Source organism: Heliangelus exortis, chromosome 1, assembly GCF_036169615.1.
Source record: "Heliangelus exortis chromosome 1, bHelExo1.hap1, whole genome shotgun sequence".
NCBI lineage: Eukaryota > Metazoa > Chordata > Aves > Apodiformes > Trochilidae > Heliangelus > Heliangelus exortis.
This window is the reverse complement of record NC_092422.1, coordinates 117,986,581-118,002,106: the sequence shown is the minus strand read 5'-3', so window position 1 is coordinate 118,002,106 and position 15,526 is coordinate 117,986,581. Positions and strand designations below refer to the sequence as shown.

At 39.2% G+C, this 15,526-nt stretch overlaps 1 protein-coding gene across 2 annotated transcripts in view; it reads left to right on the top strand.

Annotated features, from left to right (window-relative positions):
• Nucleotides 1-15,526, top strand: part of SPAG17 (sperm associated antigen 17) — a 98,660-nt gene that overhangs the window by 65,238 nt on the left and 17,896 nt on the right. For both annotated transcript variants that reach the window (XM_071761146.1, XM_071761139.1), the window contains exons 26-36: nucleotides 359-711; nucleotides 1,537-1,660; nucleotides 3,407-3,645; nucleotides 3,925-4,069; nucleotides 5,175-5,329; nucleotides 7,084-7,260; nucleotides 9,358-9,485; nucleotides 10,565-10,695; nucleotides 12,233-12,360; nucleotides 12,551-12,733; nucleotides 15,207-15,320. In XM_071761146.1, coding sequence (XP_071617247.1) covers nucleotides 359-711; nucleotides 1,537-1,660; nucleotides 3,407-3,645; nucleotides 3,925-4,069; nucleotides 5,175-5,329; nucleotides 7,084-7,260; nucleotides 9,358-9,485; nucleotides 10,565-10,695; nucleotides 12,233-12,360; nucleotides 12,551-12,733; nucleotides 15,207-15,320 — 1,877 coding nt within the window. The remainder of the gene's footprint in view (nucleotides 1-358; nucleotides 712-1,536; nucleotides 1,661-3,406; nucleotides 3,646-3,924; nucleotides 4,070-5,174; nucleotides 5,330-7,083; nucleotides 7,261-9,357; nucleotides 9,486-10,564; nucleotides 10,696-12,232; nucleotides 12,361-12,550; nucleotides 12,734-15,206; nucleotides 15,321-15,526) is intronic.

The window sequence follows — 15,526 nt, the reverse complement described above, 5'->3', positions numbered from 1 at the left end:
TCGAACTTGGTGAAACTCCATAACTTTTTACTTTCATGGGCATTTAGGAAATTCCTCTCACCTAATGTTAGTCTTAAAGAAGTTCAGCACCAGTAATAAATTCCTCTTCACATTTCCCTTGTTTTCATTTGGAGAGAAGCACCTCCCCAGGAGGATGCAGTGTTTCTGAATAGAGACTGCTTTGAAATGTTTTTAGAAAAGAGTCTGTCCTTTACTCTGCAGAATACAGAGGTGGCCAAGGAGGGTTAGTCTTACTCACCTAAGGTTGCATATCTTCTCTAGACCCCATGATGCTGGGTGGTTAGCACTGTTTGAATGTGTGCTATTCAGTGTTAAGTAATGCAGAATTTATTCTCAGGTTTGACAGATGAAGCCACTACAGCTGAATCTGAGAAAGAGGTGGTAAACGGAAGTAAGGCCAAAGCAGGTGACACTGAGAAGACCAAAGCAAATGAAGCAAAGGAGAAAGAGGTTATGGAAAGTGGAGAGAAGAAACCTAAGTCTACAGAGGGTGAAATAAAGGATGATGACACCAAAAGAGACCAGGCCCAGCAGACTATTCTGGAAATTCTGGTTAGGCAGAGTTACCCCCAAAAGGTAAAGAACTCTCGTCTGTATACACCCCTGGCAAGGCAAACAGAACAAGAGGTGTCAAGAGTTATCACAAGCCAAGGAACTGTCATAAAGTACATGATGGATGGATCTACCCAGGTACGTTTAGTAGAATTTGTTGAAGGTAGCTTGCATGTATGATTACACTTGAAATTGTGCTACTCAGCTGAGACAGAAAAGTGTCCTTTTGATAAAAGAAGTTGTAACCACTGAGTTATGCAGCCATGTCAACTAAAATGTTCATGAGTTTGTTCAAAATCAGAACTTGAGGCACACTGAGAGCTTTAATGATGAAAAGTTTAGGTGTGTGAAAATTTTAGGCACCTTTGGGATTAGCTGGATATGTTTTTCAGAACTATATTCTTGAACATATGAAGTTTGGTCTAGTTGGACTTTGAGTATTTTTGGCCGCACAAAACCATCCATGTATTTTTTCAGTTATCTGAGCAGTCATATGGGAGCCAGAAAAGACCTGAACTGTTCTTCAGTCCTGCAGACCAGATAGAAAAAGATAAATAATCATGACTTCTTTTTGTTAGCTGTCTTGATAGCTAAAAAATTAAAAACAATCCTAGACATGTGATGTGAATGCAGATCAGTGTGGTAATACAGATGACTTACTACTGCTACAAAAGAAAATGTCATCAACCCTTAACCACATAAATAGTCAAAGAATAATCTGTACTTTTATAATACCTGTTTGTTACTAGAGTCCAAATTAATTATTGCATTAATTAGCAGTCCATTCTTTTTGAGATAGCTTCTTTTTTTCTTGTATTCATTCTGAAAGTTTTTTACTTTTTTCCCCTCCATCACCTAAAACCACCCATCGCAGTGACTATTGCATTTGCAACACGTTGTTTTAAGACTTCCTATTGGTGCTGGAAGTAACTTTAACTTATAGTATGTCCTTGGTTTTGGTAGATTCTGTTTGCTGATGGCACAGTGAGTACGAGTCCTGATTCTGGCCCTGTCCTACCACGACCTGCAATTCCAGACAATGGGCAACCATTACCAGAATTTGAGCCTGAGACCAGCACTAAGAAAGGTAAAATTTCCAGTGTTTTGGACAGACTTAAAGTTAGCCAGGCTGATGATACTTGATAAAGGGCATATTTCATTAGTCTGAAAATTTTACCAATATGGAAATGCAATTTCATCTGTACACTGCTAATGTGTTGCCTTCATCATAATTTTTTTTTATATTTCAGATTTCTTTTCCTTCTAACACACTCTAAAAATACACGTGAATACACAGAGTAATAATGACTTTCCGGAATACTAATTTATAATTTAATCACAGCATCACAGAATCAGCCAGGTTGGAAAGGACCTCTGAGCAAATCAAGTCCAACCCTAGACCCACTACTGCCTTGGTTGCCAGACCACGGCACTGAGTGCCACATCAGTCTCTTCTTAAAAACCTCCAGGGACGGAGAATCCACCACCTCCCTGGGCAGCCCATTCCAATGCCTGATTGCCATCTCTGTAAAGAATTTCTTCCTAATATCCAACTTAAACCTCCCCTGGCAGAGCTTAAGCCCATGCCCCCTTGTCCTACTGAGAGTTGCCTGGGAGAAGAGACCGACCCCCCCCGGCTACCCCCTCCTTTCAGGGAGTTGTAGAGAGTGATGAGGTCTCCCCTGAGCCTCTTCTCCAGGCTGAACAGCCCCAGCTCCCTCAGCCCTTCCTCACAGGACTTGTGCTGGATCCCTTCACAGCCTCCTTGCTCTTCTCTGGACCTGCTCCAGCACCTCAATCTCCTTCCTGAACTGAGGGGCCCAGAACTGGACACAGGACTCAAGGTGTGGCCTCACCTCGCTGAGTACAGGGGAAGAATCCTTTCCCTGGTCCTGTTGGCCACATGGTTCATGATATAGGCATGCATGAAAGCATGTGAATAAAAATGGCTGCCAAAGAAAGGCCACTCAAAAAGAGACATTCTGAGTCATCAAGTCATGCTTGTTCATTGGTTATTCCATTAGAATAACTGGAAGGATGCTTGAGACCCTCTCTGACAAACCATCATATCTGTCTCAGTATCTGTAGCCAGTGTATATCCTTTATTCCTTATCCTTTATTTATGATCATGTTTCCCCCTCCACTTTTCCTCTCCATTGGTTAGTCTTGGCGAATTTATAGTGCAGTTTCACCTCTGTGGCTTTTTTTTTTTTTTTTTTTTTTTTTTTGCTAGGATATATGTATGGTAAGTCTCTTATATGCCTCTGTGGACCATGCTGTTGTCTTTTGCATACACTTAGTTTAAGTCCCCCCTTTACTTGAATATGGGAGACCAGAGTTGTCTATCCCATTCTTAATAAGATCTCTCCAATTCACTTCCCCAGTGGAATCTCCGTCCCTTTTCCTTTACACCATAGGATTGTTTGCCTTTTTTGACCCTGTATTTTCATACTTGAAGTCATTCTATATGGAAGATCCTTTCAAGTCATTCTTTTCTTTTATTGTTGCAAATTTGTCTGAAGCAGAAATATTTTTTTTTTTTTGTATTATATTTCAGTCTAGTTCATTCTGTTACTTTCATATTCAAGCTCAGTTTTGAAAGGTTTTTTTCTGTAGTATATTTGGGTTTCTTTCTGCTTTCATAGTTCCTTCCAAAGTCATGTTATAATTAGATGGCATTGGCATGCTCTTTATTTTTTCTGTGCAACAAACACTTTAATTAAGGTTATATCAAGAACACCCCTGTGAGTTTCAAAACTTGTAATTTCCTTCCAGCCTGATAAACAATTCTTCTTTAAATTCTGCACTTCCTTGATTTTGTCTTTTGCCTTAGAGAATACCAAGTCGTCAGGAAAAGGCAATAGCAGAAACAGCATATCACAGCCAACCAAGGATGAGTTGCTTGAAAATGCTGTGCCGGGTCTGGTTAATTCTGAGCAACTTAAGGAGGACCAGGCAGGAATGTGGATAACTACAACTCCATCAGGCATTCAAGTGGGCACTGTGGGTGCAAAGAGAATGGATCTGAAGCCAGTCTTAATCTACCAGGGAACTGACCCAGCTGATGGAACGGTATTGCTATTTTTCTGTTATTATAGCTCTGTCAACTGAGCTAAGAGGCAGGGTTGCCATCATAAAATTGTAGGATTTGTTCTTCAAACACATATTGTAGAGCTTGTGTACTAATACAAAAGCTTTAACTTTTGAAGAAAATGGAGTTCCTCAGCCTCTCAAGTAGATGAAGTTGTAGCTGTCTAGCTTCATTGGTTTCAGTACATAAGGCCTTTTCTTACTGTTGTTGCTGTTACAAGGATCACTCTAATATAAATGAATATTCCTTCATTCCTTCAGGTTATGACTGTGCGAGATGACAATGTGATTATTGTTGAGAGGCTGGACGGTAGCAGAGTAGTAGATCATGCTGATGGTACTAGAATCACAACTTTTTATCAAAACCATGAAGAGCATTTTGTACCAGAGGATATTGAGGAAGCAGGTAAAATCAGAAAAGAAGCACTTATCTCTGCTATATCTTGTGAAGTGGATAATTGTCAAAATATACTGAATAAGCCTCATACCAATAGCCTAGGTAACGAATCTACTAGTGTAGTTTAGGTTTAATTGTCTGCTTGATCTTTTTTTCCAGCAGTATTCAGTGCAAATATTACATTGTAGCAAAAAAACAAATTTCCTTCTTTCCATGTATATGCTTAAATGACCCACCTTCACCATGAGAACACAGTACCTTAATTCTTGTACCTTGATTGCCCTCACTCCATTTACCCTGATACACCAAGCCAGCTGATTTGAGTCTTAGACAGGGCATCCTCATATTCCCTGGAGAAGCCATGGACTCACCAAACTTGGAGGTATTCAAAATTTGATTGAAAATGGCCATGGAAAGTGCTACATCTAGTAGAACTGAAAGTACATTTGCCTGAAACAGGTGGAACTAATGGTCACCTGTTTCTTCTGGCTGACTGTATATTCTGTATGCTTAGTTCTATTGCTGTAAAAGTTTCATAATTAACATGAGGTGTATATTTACTATGTGGGTGTCAGAACTATTGTGTTGAAACACTGAAAGTTCTGGTTGGGAACACCTGCCTGTGGAATTTTAAAGATCAAAACAGTGACTTTGAAGTGTTCTTTCTGTTCAATAGGAAGTGAATGACTGGATTAACATACCAGTTTGGTTTGCTTTTCATGACTACTGCTGCTGCTGAAAAGGAATTTCTTCACATCTTTGAGCTTGTATTGCAGCCATAGATAATTTCAGTGGTCCAACTTGTATGTTACAAATATCCATGTCATTGCCATTAGTACTGTACTGATATTAGTACCAATAAACTATAGAGTACACTCCTGACTACACCAGCCACAAATGGTTACAGACATTTTTTGCTGTTGGATTTTCCTGTGTTCAGTACACACTCCAAAAATTTGAAGGTTGCCTATTGTTAACCTAAGATAAAACAATGTGATAAAGGATGTTATGAAGTCTAAGAGTCTTTTGCTGAGGAAATAAGCATCCAGCCTTATGAAAGAAAAAGCAAATTGAATCCTAAGACTTTTCCTAGTTGTGCTGTATTAATTCTTAGATGAAACCATGGAAACCATCACAAGGAGGGTGAGATATATGAAAGTGGAGAATCCTGATTTTGCTACTGTAACAACAAATTGTGAGGATGGTACCTGTTTTACCATCTTTGGAGATGGCACATCTATTACAGCAAAGCCAGATGGAACATATCAGGTGGGAATTATTTTTAATTTGTGACAGTGAAATCTATCTTTGTGTTTTAGGTTCTCTGCCATCAGCATCTCTAACCTAACTGTTTTAACTCCTTTCTCTATAGCCTTCCCAAATCCTCTGATCTGTCTCTTTTATACTCTGCCAATATTTAGATGAGAGGTCCCAGCTGACTGGAAGCTGTTAAATGTTGTCTCAGTTTTCAAGAATGGTAAGAAGGAAGACCCTGATTATTACAGGCCTGTCTGTCTTACTTCAGCACCTCATAAAATTATGGATAAGGTTGTTCTGAGAGTTACTTTGAAAAACACTTAGAGAGTCTTTGGTCATAGCCAGCATGGTTTCATGCAGGCAAAGTCCTGCTTAACCAAGTTAATTTTACTTTCTGACAATATCACCCATCTAGTCAACCAGGGGAAGACAGCTGATGGTGTCATTTTTGTTTTGATGTAGCAAAGCTTTTAATACTGTGTCTCAGTATCCTTCTGGACAAAATGTTTACCACACAGATACACAAATTCATAATTCGTTGTCTCAAAGACTTATAGTAAATGGGATTATTTCAGGCTGGCAGCCAGTTACCAGTGCAGTTTCCCAGGGCTCAGTTTTAGGGCCAATGCTCTTTAGTGTTCTTTATAAATGATCTGGACACAGGAAACAAATGAACATTAAGTAAGCTTGATTATTATACTAAACTAGGAGGAGCTATGGACTCCCTTGAGAGTAGGGAGGCCTTCCAGAGGGATCTGGTTAGACTAGAAAGCTGGACAGTCACCAACTGTATGAAATTTAACAAGCAAAAGTGATGGACTCTTCACCTAGGGCAGGGTAATCCTGGTAATACATATGAATTGTGGGACAAGAGGCATGGATGTGAAAGTCTAGGTGTATGTCAAGTTGAGTATGAATCAACAGTGTACCCTGATGGCAAAAAGGGCCAACCATCACCTAAGATGCATCAAATACAGCATAGCTAGCTGGCCAAGGGAGGTTCTGCACTGCACTGCTGCAGTGGTTCAGTATAAGAAGGATCAGACTATTACATTGTGTCCAGAGGAAGGAAACCAGGCTGGTGAAAGGTCTCAAGGACAGGATTTATGAGTAGCAGCTGAGGTTCAGCTGCTGCTTCATTCAGCTCTGAGAAGAGAACACTGAGGAGGGATCTCATCACAGCCTACAGGTTGATCCAGGGGGCCAGTGGAGGGGGAGATGCCTATTTGCTCTCTCTGGTGACCAGTGGTAGGACTGGGAAATGGAATTAAGCTGTGTCCTGGAAAGTTCAGATTTCACATTAGGAAAAGGTTCTTCACTGAGAGGGTGGTTTGTTGCTGGGACAGGCTCCCCAAGGAAATGGTCATGACACCAAGGCTGTCAGAAATCTAGAGAATGCTCTTAGTCGTATGGTTTATTTTTAGGCAGTCCTACAAGGAACAGGAAGTTGGACTAGATGATCCTTTTGACTCTCTTCCAATTTGAGATAATATTATTTTATTATATTTCCTCGTAACTGTTATTGTATACTTAAATCACAAGCTTAAACTTCCTCAAGTTAAAGAAAATCTTACAGAGGCTGACAGCAGCCTAATTCCTAGACCTCATCTTCCTTCTCTCCCTCTAGTCCCTCAAGACTGGATGATTCAATAGTAAAGGTGTGAGAGCTCTCATCTTCATTTGCATATGTTCTTCATTTTCATGGTACCTCTTAACTGAAGATTTTACCTTTCAGGACTGAACCTCTTCCCTTCTTATTGTGATAGGTTTTACCCAGCAAGACAGGCTCTCTTTTCATTGATGAAGATTGCTCAGCAGTTTATACCCATGAAGTTTACGATATCAACAGCAAGGAAGAAGAGAAACAAGCAGGGAGATACATTATGAAACACACTTCAACCACTATTTGTGAGACAATGGATCCTGAAGGGAATCTTTTCAAGGTAAATTAATGGAAGGGAACAAGTTTATGAATTTTAAGTGGTTTTATCTTATAAATATCTTTCAAAGTCAGCTTGTAGCCGTATAGCACTGAAAGTAACTTAGGTAGGGAGAAGGAACAGTTCCTGAATCAGGCCTCTGAAATGTTCCTGAGCTTTTCCCATTCTCAGTATTTCCCCCTGTGTAGAGAGACTGATAAAACGTGGTTATATTTTGCCTCACCTGTAAAGTTACCGTAATTAGTGTATTTGCCCTATCAATGAGAGAGGACATTGGCTTTTCAGAAGATCCAGAGCAACACTTTAATCTGCCTGATAAGAGAAATACTGTTGTAGAAGGAATGATTCAGTCTTTAAAATCACACTGATTCTGCTGTGATCTTTTCACACCTAAGAGATATTTTTGAGCTAGGTTAGTGCTTAGTTTTTTGTTCAGGAGTCATCTTCTGAGTGTCTGTGACCTGCATACTGTTTTCTAATCAAAGGTCCTCATTAAAGATTCTGAGTCTGACATCTTTAGAATATACTTTCTATTGTTGCAGTTGTAATCATTAGCATTTTCCCAGATTATTGTGAAACAGTAGTGAGTTTGCCCTGGACACATGCATTATACTACAGTTTTTAAGCCGAAGAAACAATGCTTATATAAATCTACACTGCCAATCTCTCCCTAAGAAAAACTGAATTAATCATCAGGGGGTAGAAATTTCAGAGTCATCAAGTTCATACAAAGTCAAAGCACCACAAAAGTTACTCAGCATCAGCACGTCCTGCTTTTTCTCAGCTGATACTTAGGGAACGGAGGGTGGAGGCTGAAGAGACTGTGAGACAACTGAAAGTATTGTGAGAGCAGTGATCACAGGAGACATGGAGGGATGTAGTAAGAAAAGTTTGATTAATGGTTGGTATGAATGGCAGCCAGGTACAAGGGTAATAGGAGTGGTTCTTCCTCTGTCCAAGTCACACCTGAGACTATAACAGTACAGGTGTGAACTGGGTGTGTCAGATTCAGTTCATGGACCACCCTTTGAATCATTGGTTTAAACTGAATCTTCCAAAGGCATCTGTCCTTCAACTGGCTGCACTAAGAATTAGAGGCATTATTATACCTTGTGTGCATATGTTAATGGCACATAAGTTAATAAGCACGAGAAGGAAATACTGTGGGAATTCACTCAGTATTATAATAAGATTATCTGAGACCATTTTTTAAAAGTTAATAAATGCCTGAAAAAGGACCCCTCTATACCTATTTACTGATACATATATAAATGTATATGTAGGTAGCTAAGTATACATATATAATCTGTATCTACTTATATCTCTTCATATATCAACACGTATATAGATGTGTATATATATTTTTATGTATATACACCAGATATATGTGGGTGTATAGATAAATAGACGTAATGCATGTATATATCATTTAAATCTCTTCCTATGTCAACCAGTATATAAATGTGTGCATATGCAGGGGTATATACTTACACATACTTTCACCTGTAAAACATATACTTACTTGTATGTATATCCAATTTATACACACACACACATATTTGTATTTATAAATTCACCTCTGTTAGTATATCTGTATGTAATGTGTAATTATTAACTAACATTAACAAATAGACATACAGATAATTATGTATATATTTATGTGTATCTGTGTGTGTAGGTACATAGATACATGTATACCTCACAGAGGTACATCAGTGCCTGTCTGAGTTATCTGGCTTGACCAGCAAGTGAGTATTTTTGTGTGAAGTTGCCTTTTGATGCCTGCAGATATGTATGTTGGAGATAGAATTTAAGCATGAAAGGTCCCATTTGACAACTAACAGCCCCCAAGCATTAATTAAAAATTAGCATGTGATATTAATGTTTATGATATGGCATGTCTTTTTAGAAATGTTTGTTTTGCTTTTTTCATTGTCTTTTCAGTTTTCTTAATCTTTCTTTTTTCCTCTGAATTCCAGGTTGCTGAACCTGAAAAATGCTTTTTCTGTCTCTTTCACTAGGCTAGGTCATAGTACAATTCAGCAGCAAGCTACTGTTTTAAACGTATCATGTAATCCATTTATATAATTTCTATTATAGGTCATGGCTGATGGCAGCACATCTGTTTCTGTTCCTAGCATGGCCTCTGATGACAAAGAAGATACACAGTCTGAATCAGTGCTCCCAGAAGTTAACAAACCTATTACTTGTGATGAGCACGTCCCCAGGTAAACTGCACTGGATTCAGAGATTTATACTTGCTTTCTACAGTACACTGTGTTTGTACAGGCTTTGTGCTTCCTTTGTTCAGTACTCTGCACATTTGATGTCATTGTTTTGGAGTTCCATTTCCTGGTTGTGGTGTCACAGTGCTTTTTCGCTTTTGCCATCTAAGAAAAAATGTAATTTGAAAGCCATTGGATTTGATTAATATGGTGAGTTGACCTCGGCCAGCTGCCAAATGCCCACCCAGCCACTCTCACTCTCCTTCCTCAACAGGATAAGGTAGAAAATAAAACTCAGAAGGTCAAAGGTCATGGGTAAAGATAAAGACAGGGAGATTACTTTCCAGTTATTCTCAGCGGCAAAACAGGCTCAACTTGATGATTAATGATGAAACAGGCTCAACTTGATGAATTAGTTTATTGGCAATTCAAATAGAATTGGATGGTGAGAAACAAAGAGAAAAACTACCAACACCTTCCCCCATCCTTTTTCTCAGGCACAGTATCACTCCTCCATTCCTGACCCCTCTACCTCCTCTCAGCAGTGCAAGGGGATGGAGAATTGAGGGAATATCAGTTCATAACAATTCCTCTCTGCTGCTTCTTCTTCCTCACACTTTTCTGCTCCTCCAGCATGGGTGTTTTCCATGGACTGCAGTCCTTCAGGGTAAACCTGCTCCAGCATAGGCTCTCTACAGGTACAGTTCCTTAACAAAATTCCCACTTGGACTGGAATGATCCTCCCCACAGGCTGCAAGGGAATAACTGCTCCACCATAATCTCCTCCAGAAGGGATATCTGCTCTGGCACCTGGAGCATCTCTTCCCTTCCCTTCTTCTCTGACCTTCATGTCTGCAGGGCTGTTCCTCACACTTTTCCCCCTCACTTGTCACTGCCTGTGTATTGTTTTGCCCTTTCTTAAATACATTCCCAGGGCCTGCACCATCTAATCTGAAGGGCTCAGCTTTGCCCTGCAGTGGGTCCACTGGAGCCTGGTGGAACTGCCTGTTGCTGGTGGAGGGCAGCCCCCAATTTGTTTCCTGTGCCTGATACAATCCAATCTGTGTGGTTTGGCTGTGTAGGTTCTTTGTCATCTACACGGATGGTTCTGGAACCGAACTCCTGCGGCTCAGGGATGTACACGAGTATCTGGCTGAGGCTGTTCATGATCCTGCTGCTGCTGTCTTGCAGGATCCTGTAGAAGAATGTCCAGGTAGGAAAAATTTATTTCTTTTCTGATGAACTAATAACAGCAATAATTACAAAAGGTGAAGTCAGGAGTTTTTTAACTCTTATTGGATGGGAAATTTGAATATGTTTTTTCCCATGGAGACAAGTGCCCACGCCTCTGGCAGTGTGGCAGGAGGAAGAAAGACCCTGTCAGTAAACTCTGAGAAGCAGAGAATTGACTGAAAAATGCTGTGAATGGACAAGTGAACAAACAGCTGGCATATCTTTATTTGCTCTCAGACACACAAATAAAAGCAATGAGCAAATGCCTAGATTCTCTGTGTATTTACCATCAAAAAACATTGAATGTATAGCAGGCTTTATTAATCGTATAGCTATATCTATAATGAAGACAACAGTACTCTGATGTTGATCCATAGCCTGGCTTTTGGAAAGGATAAATATATGTTATTAGGAAGCTGAAAAATGTGACTGAAATAGAGGATTGCAATAGTACACAGCACCAAACATCTGGTAGTAGCAATGCAAGAAGTTGTATTCTGAAATGGTTAGTTGTCACTATAAAGCTAGCTGGAGAGACTATGTTTCTATAAAACACACTGTGGTGTAACAGGTAAATACTAAGAAAATAAATATATCTTTAAAAAGACAGGAATGTGTGGTTCCCCTTTATATGGGGCTTTGATAGAAGGGTAGGCTTCAAGTCATAAGATACTAAACATTCTTCTTAAATATTGATAATTGTAAGTATGCTTTTGCACTTGCTCCTCTACTGGGTTTTGCACATTTTAAAATGCTGCCTCTGTTCATGATAATGACTTGTTCCCTGTTGTATAAAGTGAATAAAATAATTTGCTACGGAAAAAGAGAAAACACAAAGGGCCCTGAGGGAGCCAGAAAGATAACAAAAGTGGAAAGATCAGGAAGATAGAAAAGATAGCTTGCCTGCAACCAGCAAGCATTTGTAATAGCAGCACATCTACTTTCCAGGCTTCATACTCTACCTTTCTCAATACTGGCTCTACTTGCCTTGGCACCAAGGCTTCAAAATTGTATGAGCGTGACAAAATACCTCAGTGGCAATTCAGTTTTATAGCACAAAAGTCTATCCCAGGCAGAGTAGATACTAGTAGAATAATTAGATTTTGGGGATGGCTTGGAAAGAATATTTTGAAGGATATTAAAATTAATCAGAACAATTTAAAAATATAATAAATAACCCCTAATGGAATACATCCAGTTATTAGATTGCTAAACTTGAAATACTGTGAAGAATTATGCATGTTCTGACTATGATGACCTATATCGGAAATTAGTATTCAGTAAACATGGGTCAGTGGTTGTGAAACATGGTCTGAGTTACTGAAACTATTCTAAAACCACTTCAGTGATCTGATATTATCTGTAACCAAGAATACCACATTTTCAAATGGAGTTTTACCCCCTGATAATAATTTTTTTTTTATACTTAGGTAAGTATATTTTTCTGGAAGCCTGATACATTTGTCCATAATTTTTGGATTTGAACTGATTCTTAGCTAAATGTGCCTTTGAACCAGGTATTTTAAGTATTACTATCCTCCGACCTTTGGCTGAAGCTTCCCGCTGGGTAATGAAGAAAGAAACACAGAGTATTGTTCCTCCAAATCTTCAGTCAAGGCCTCAGGACACATTTTCTTCTCCTGAGGTATAATTGTTTCAATATTGTCTTTTACTGCTTAAGTAATAGATGCTCGTCACCGGGTGGGGAAATGAAGCTTTGGACAATGTGACATTGTTAAGTCGAGTTTATTAAGTCTTCTCAGCTGATACATGATTCTCATTGCATTTAGTCAGCAGGATATTAACAACTGCTTGTTTTTGTTGCCTGTGTTCAGAGGAAGGTCACAGGTCCCTCAGTCAGAAAACGTAATTGGAGGGGTCTCAGCATTGGATCCAAAGAGCAGACACACTTGCCGGTACCTGTGCGAAAATGTCCTAATAAACTGGAAATCCGTCAGCTCTTCCAGTATAAGCCACTCAGTGATGAAGTAAGAGCAAAGCTGCAGCTTTCCATCAAGGTAGTACAATCACATTGATAATTTCTTACAGTAGGCAACAGAATAGACAAATTGGGTGACATGGATTTGCAGTACATACCCAGAATAAAAAAATAATCTGCTACATGTAGTGATAGGACAAGAGGTTATGGTTCTAAACTGGAAGAGAGTAGATTTGGATTAGACATTAGGAAGAAAGTCTTAGGTTGAGGGTCATGAGGCACTGGCACAAATTGCCCAGGGAAGTTGTGGCTGCCCCTCCCTGGAAGTGTTCAAGGCCAGGCTGGACGGGGTTTGGAGCAACCTGGTCTGGTGGGAGGTGTCCCTGCTCATGTGGAGGGGTTGGAACTAAATCATCCTTAAAGTCCATTCTAACAGGAACCATTCTGTGATTCTATACTGTAACTCTGTAATTTGAACAATTAGCATTTCACCTACAGACAGGTTCTCTAAGAAAAGGGTCCTCCTGAAGCAGCTCAACTGCACTGTTCTCATCTCTCGTGGAGCCTATGTTTTTGTGCAAATATGTGGGATCCAGTCCCGTACACATCACAGATAGTACATTAACAAATAGCTTTCTTTCTGTCAATTTTGTTATCTATTTATTTGTTTTTACTGCCTATGGTCTGATTTCCTTCACAAAAACTTAAAAGCTTAAATCTGTAAAATTATTCAAGAATTTCTAACTCACCATATTCTGCAGTGAACTGGGTGACCAGGTCACGGAAGTGCATTCTAGTCTTGGTTACGTATTTTGTTTCATAAATCAGTACAGAACATTTTGAGGTTCAAGTCTGAGTTCAATCACTCCATCCATTTCTAGCAAATTCCTGTGTAGCCTTTTGACAGTGTGTGCCCATCCCTCATTAGTGGTTGATAACAAGGTGCAAGCTGCACTTCATGCAAGTGTTCTGAGATGGAATCTGAAAGTTCAGTAGTTGAGTCTCAAAGCAGCTTTGTGCTTCTCTATGTTGGTATAAAACACTGATTTATTTAATTCACATTGTGAGTTAAATTATTATTTACTTACCAATTATTACTTACCAGTTAGAGAATAACAAAATGTATGTGTTCTCTAATTTATTCATTTAACACACTTTGAAGGCATTGCAAACTGAATTTGAAAGTTAAACAGCATGTCAAGTTCATTTCATGTTCTAGCTGGTTAGACTATTTTTGGTTTTTTTAAATTACATTTCAAAAATGCCAGTCTGTCAGAATTAATGTTACAGTCTATAAATATATAAAAAATTTCAAATTCTTCTTTGAATTGCAATATTTCAAAAGTTCCACACCAAAATCCCAAGTCTCACTACTGACATGATCTGTTGTTGGCTTTTAGACAAAGAAGAACATATTTTGTAACAGTGGGAAGGAATACTAAAATTATTGGCACTGAGGGAACATTTATAGTAAATGCATTAATCTGCTATGGAGATATCCTCATTGCTCATGTATTAGTATTTAATGGACTTTCCCAGAAAGAGGTATCTTAAATATTGAGCAAAATACTCAATTTGTCAGAACAAAATTAAACAGGTATTCTTCCTTTCTCCATCTCCTTTAATATTTAAGAGGTATGAAGGCATGAAAAAGAACTGGAACTGATTGCTTCTGCAAACCTTCTCTATTCTTAAAGCTTGGTACTGCCTGTAGCATTCTAGAAAAGTGATGCTGTAAGGCCCCTTTTTTTTCCATCCTGTTGCGTGAGAGGAATCTCGCTGCGGGCGCGAGCTCGGTTCGTGAACAGAGTCAGTCGAGCTAGTGCTGGTTCGGATTAGTATCAGAGGACTAAGTTCGATCCGCCTGGCTCTGGGACCTGCTGGAACCACACCCTGCCTCAATCGGGCATGTGCATTTTGACCAGTCCCAGCTGGCACAGGCGGGGCGTGCACCTGCCGCCTACACCATCCATTTTCTAAATTATAAGGAAGGTGAGAAGTGTAAAGCATTCTTTGCTGTACCATTCAGTGTGGTTCTAGCAAAGCAAACTTATGTCTAAAACCGGAGCATCAGACTTTTTCTGAGCCTAATTTTTCAGTTTGTTGTGTGTTTCATTTCCCCTAGTAGGAGAGCAAACATGAGGGAGATACAGATCACAATGGTCATTAGAACACCTTTTATTCCTTAAGCTGATATTAATATGATTAATATGGTGAATATGATTAATATGATGAATGTCAGCAGACTTCTTGTGCACTTGGTATAGCAGTTCTTGGAGATTCAGTAGTCTATGCAGTCTTCAGGGTTGATTTGTTCTTGCTAAGCTGTCAACCAGCTACCTTCTCAACATGTACTACTCTCTTTGATATACTGTTTAAAAAAAAAAAATTCTCTCTGCAAACCTTTAGATATAAGGACTTTATGACATGGAGAAGAAGCATATACATCCGTTACTTATACAAAGCCTTTTCTCTATAAGGTGCCCCGTAAGTCTTCCTCTGCAAAGAAAACATCTGCATCATTCTTGTTTGTTTTTTCATTGTTCCACCAGGAATACATCAACAACATTTTAAAGCAGGAAAATGAGTTGGAAGAGATGAATCTAAAAGAACCAAGAACAGAAGAGGAAAAGAACTATGCTGCAAGTCTCCTTGAACTGATTATGGTGAGAAAAGTACAAATTTTAATTGCTTTTTCCAACAACACCTTTGTTTTCCATTGGAAGGGTCAGCCTTGAAACACATTCACAAAGAGAATATGTTAATAAAACAACCAATGTTAGAATAGCACGTTGCCAGCTCTGCTGTAGTTTTATGGTAAAGCAGAGCCACACTCAGCATTCAGCTGGGCTACTGAATCCACTACTCCCAA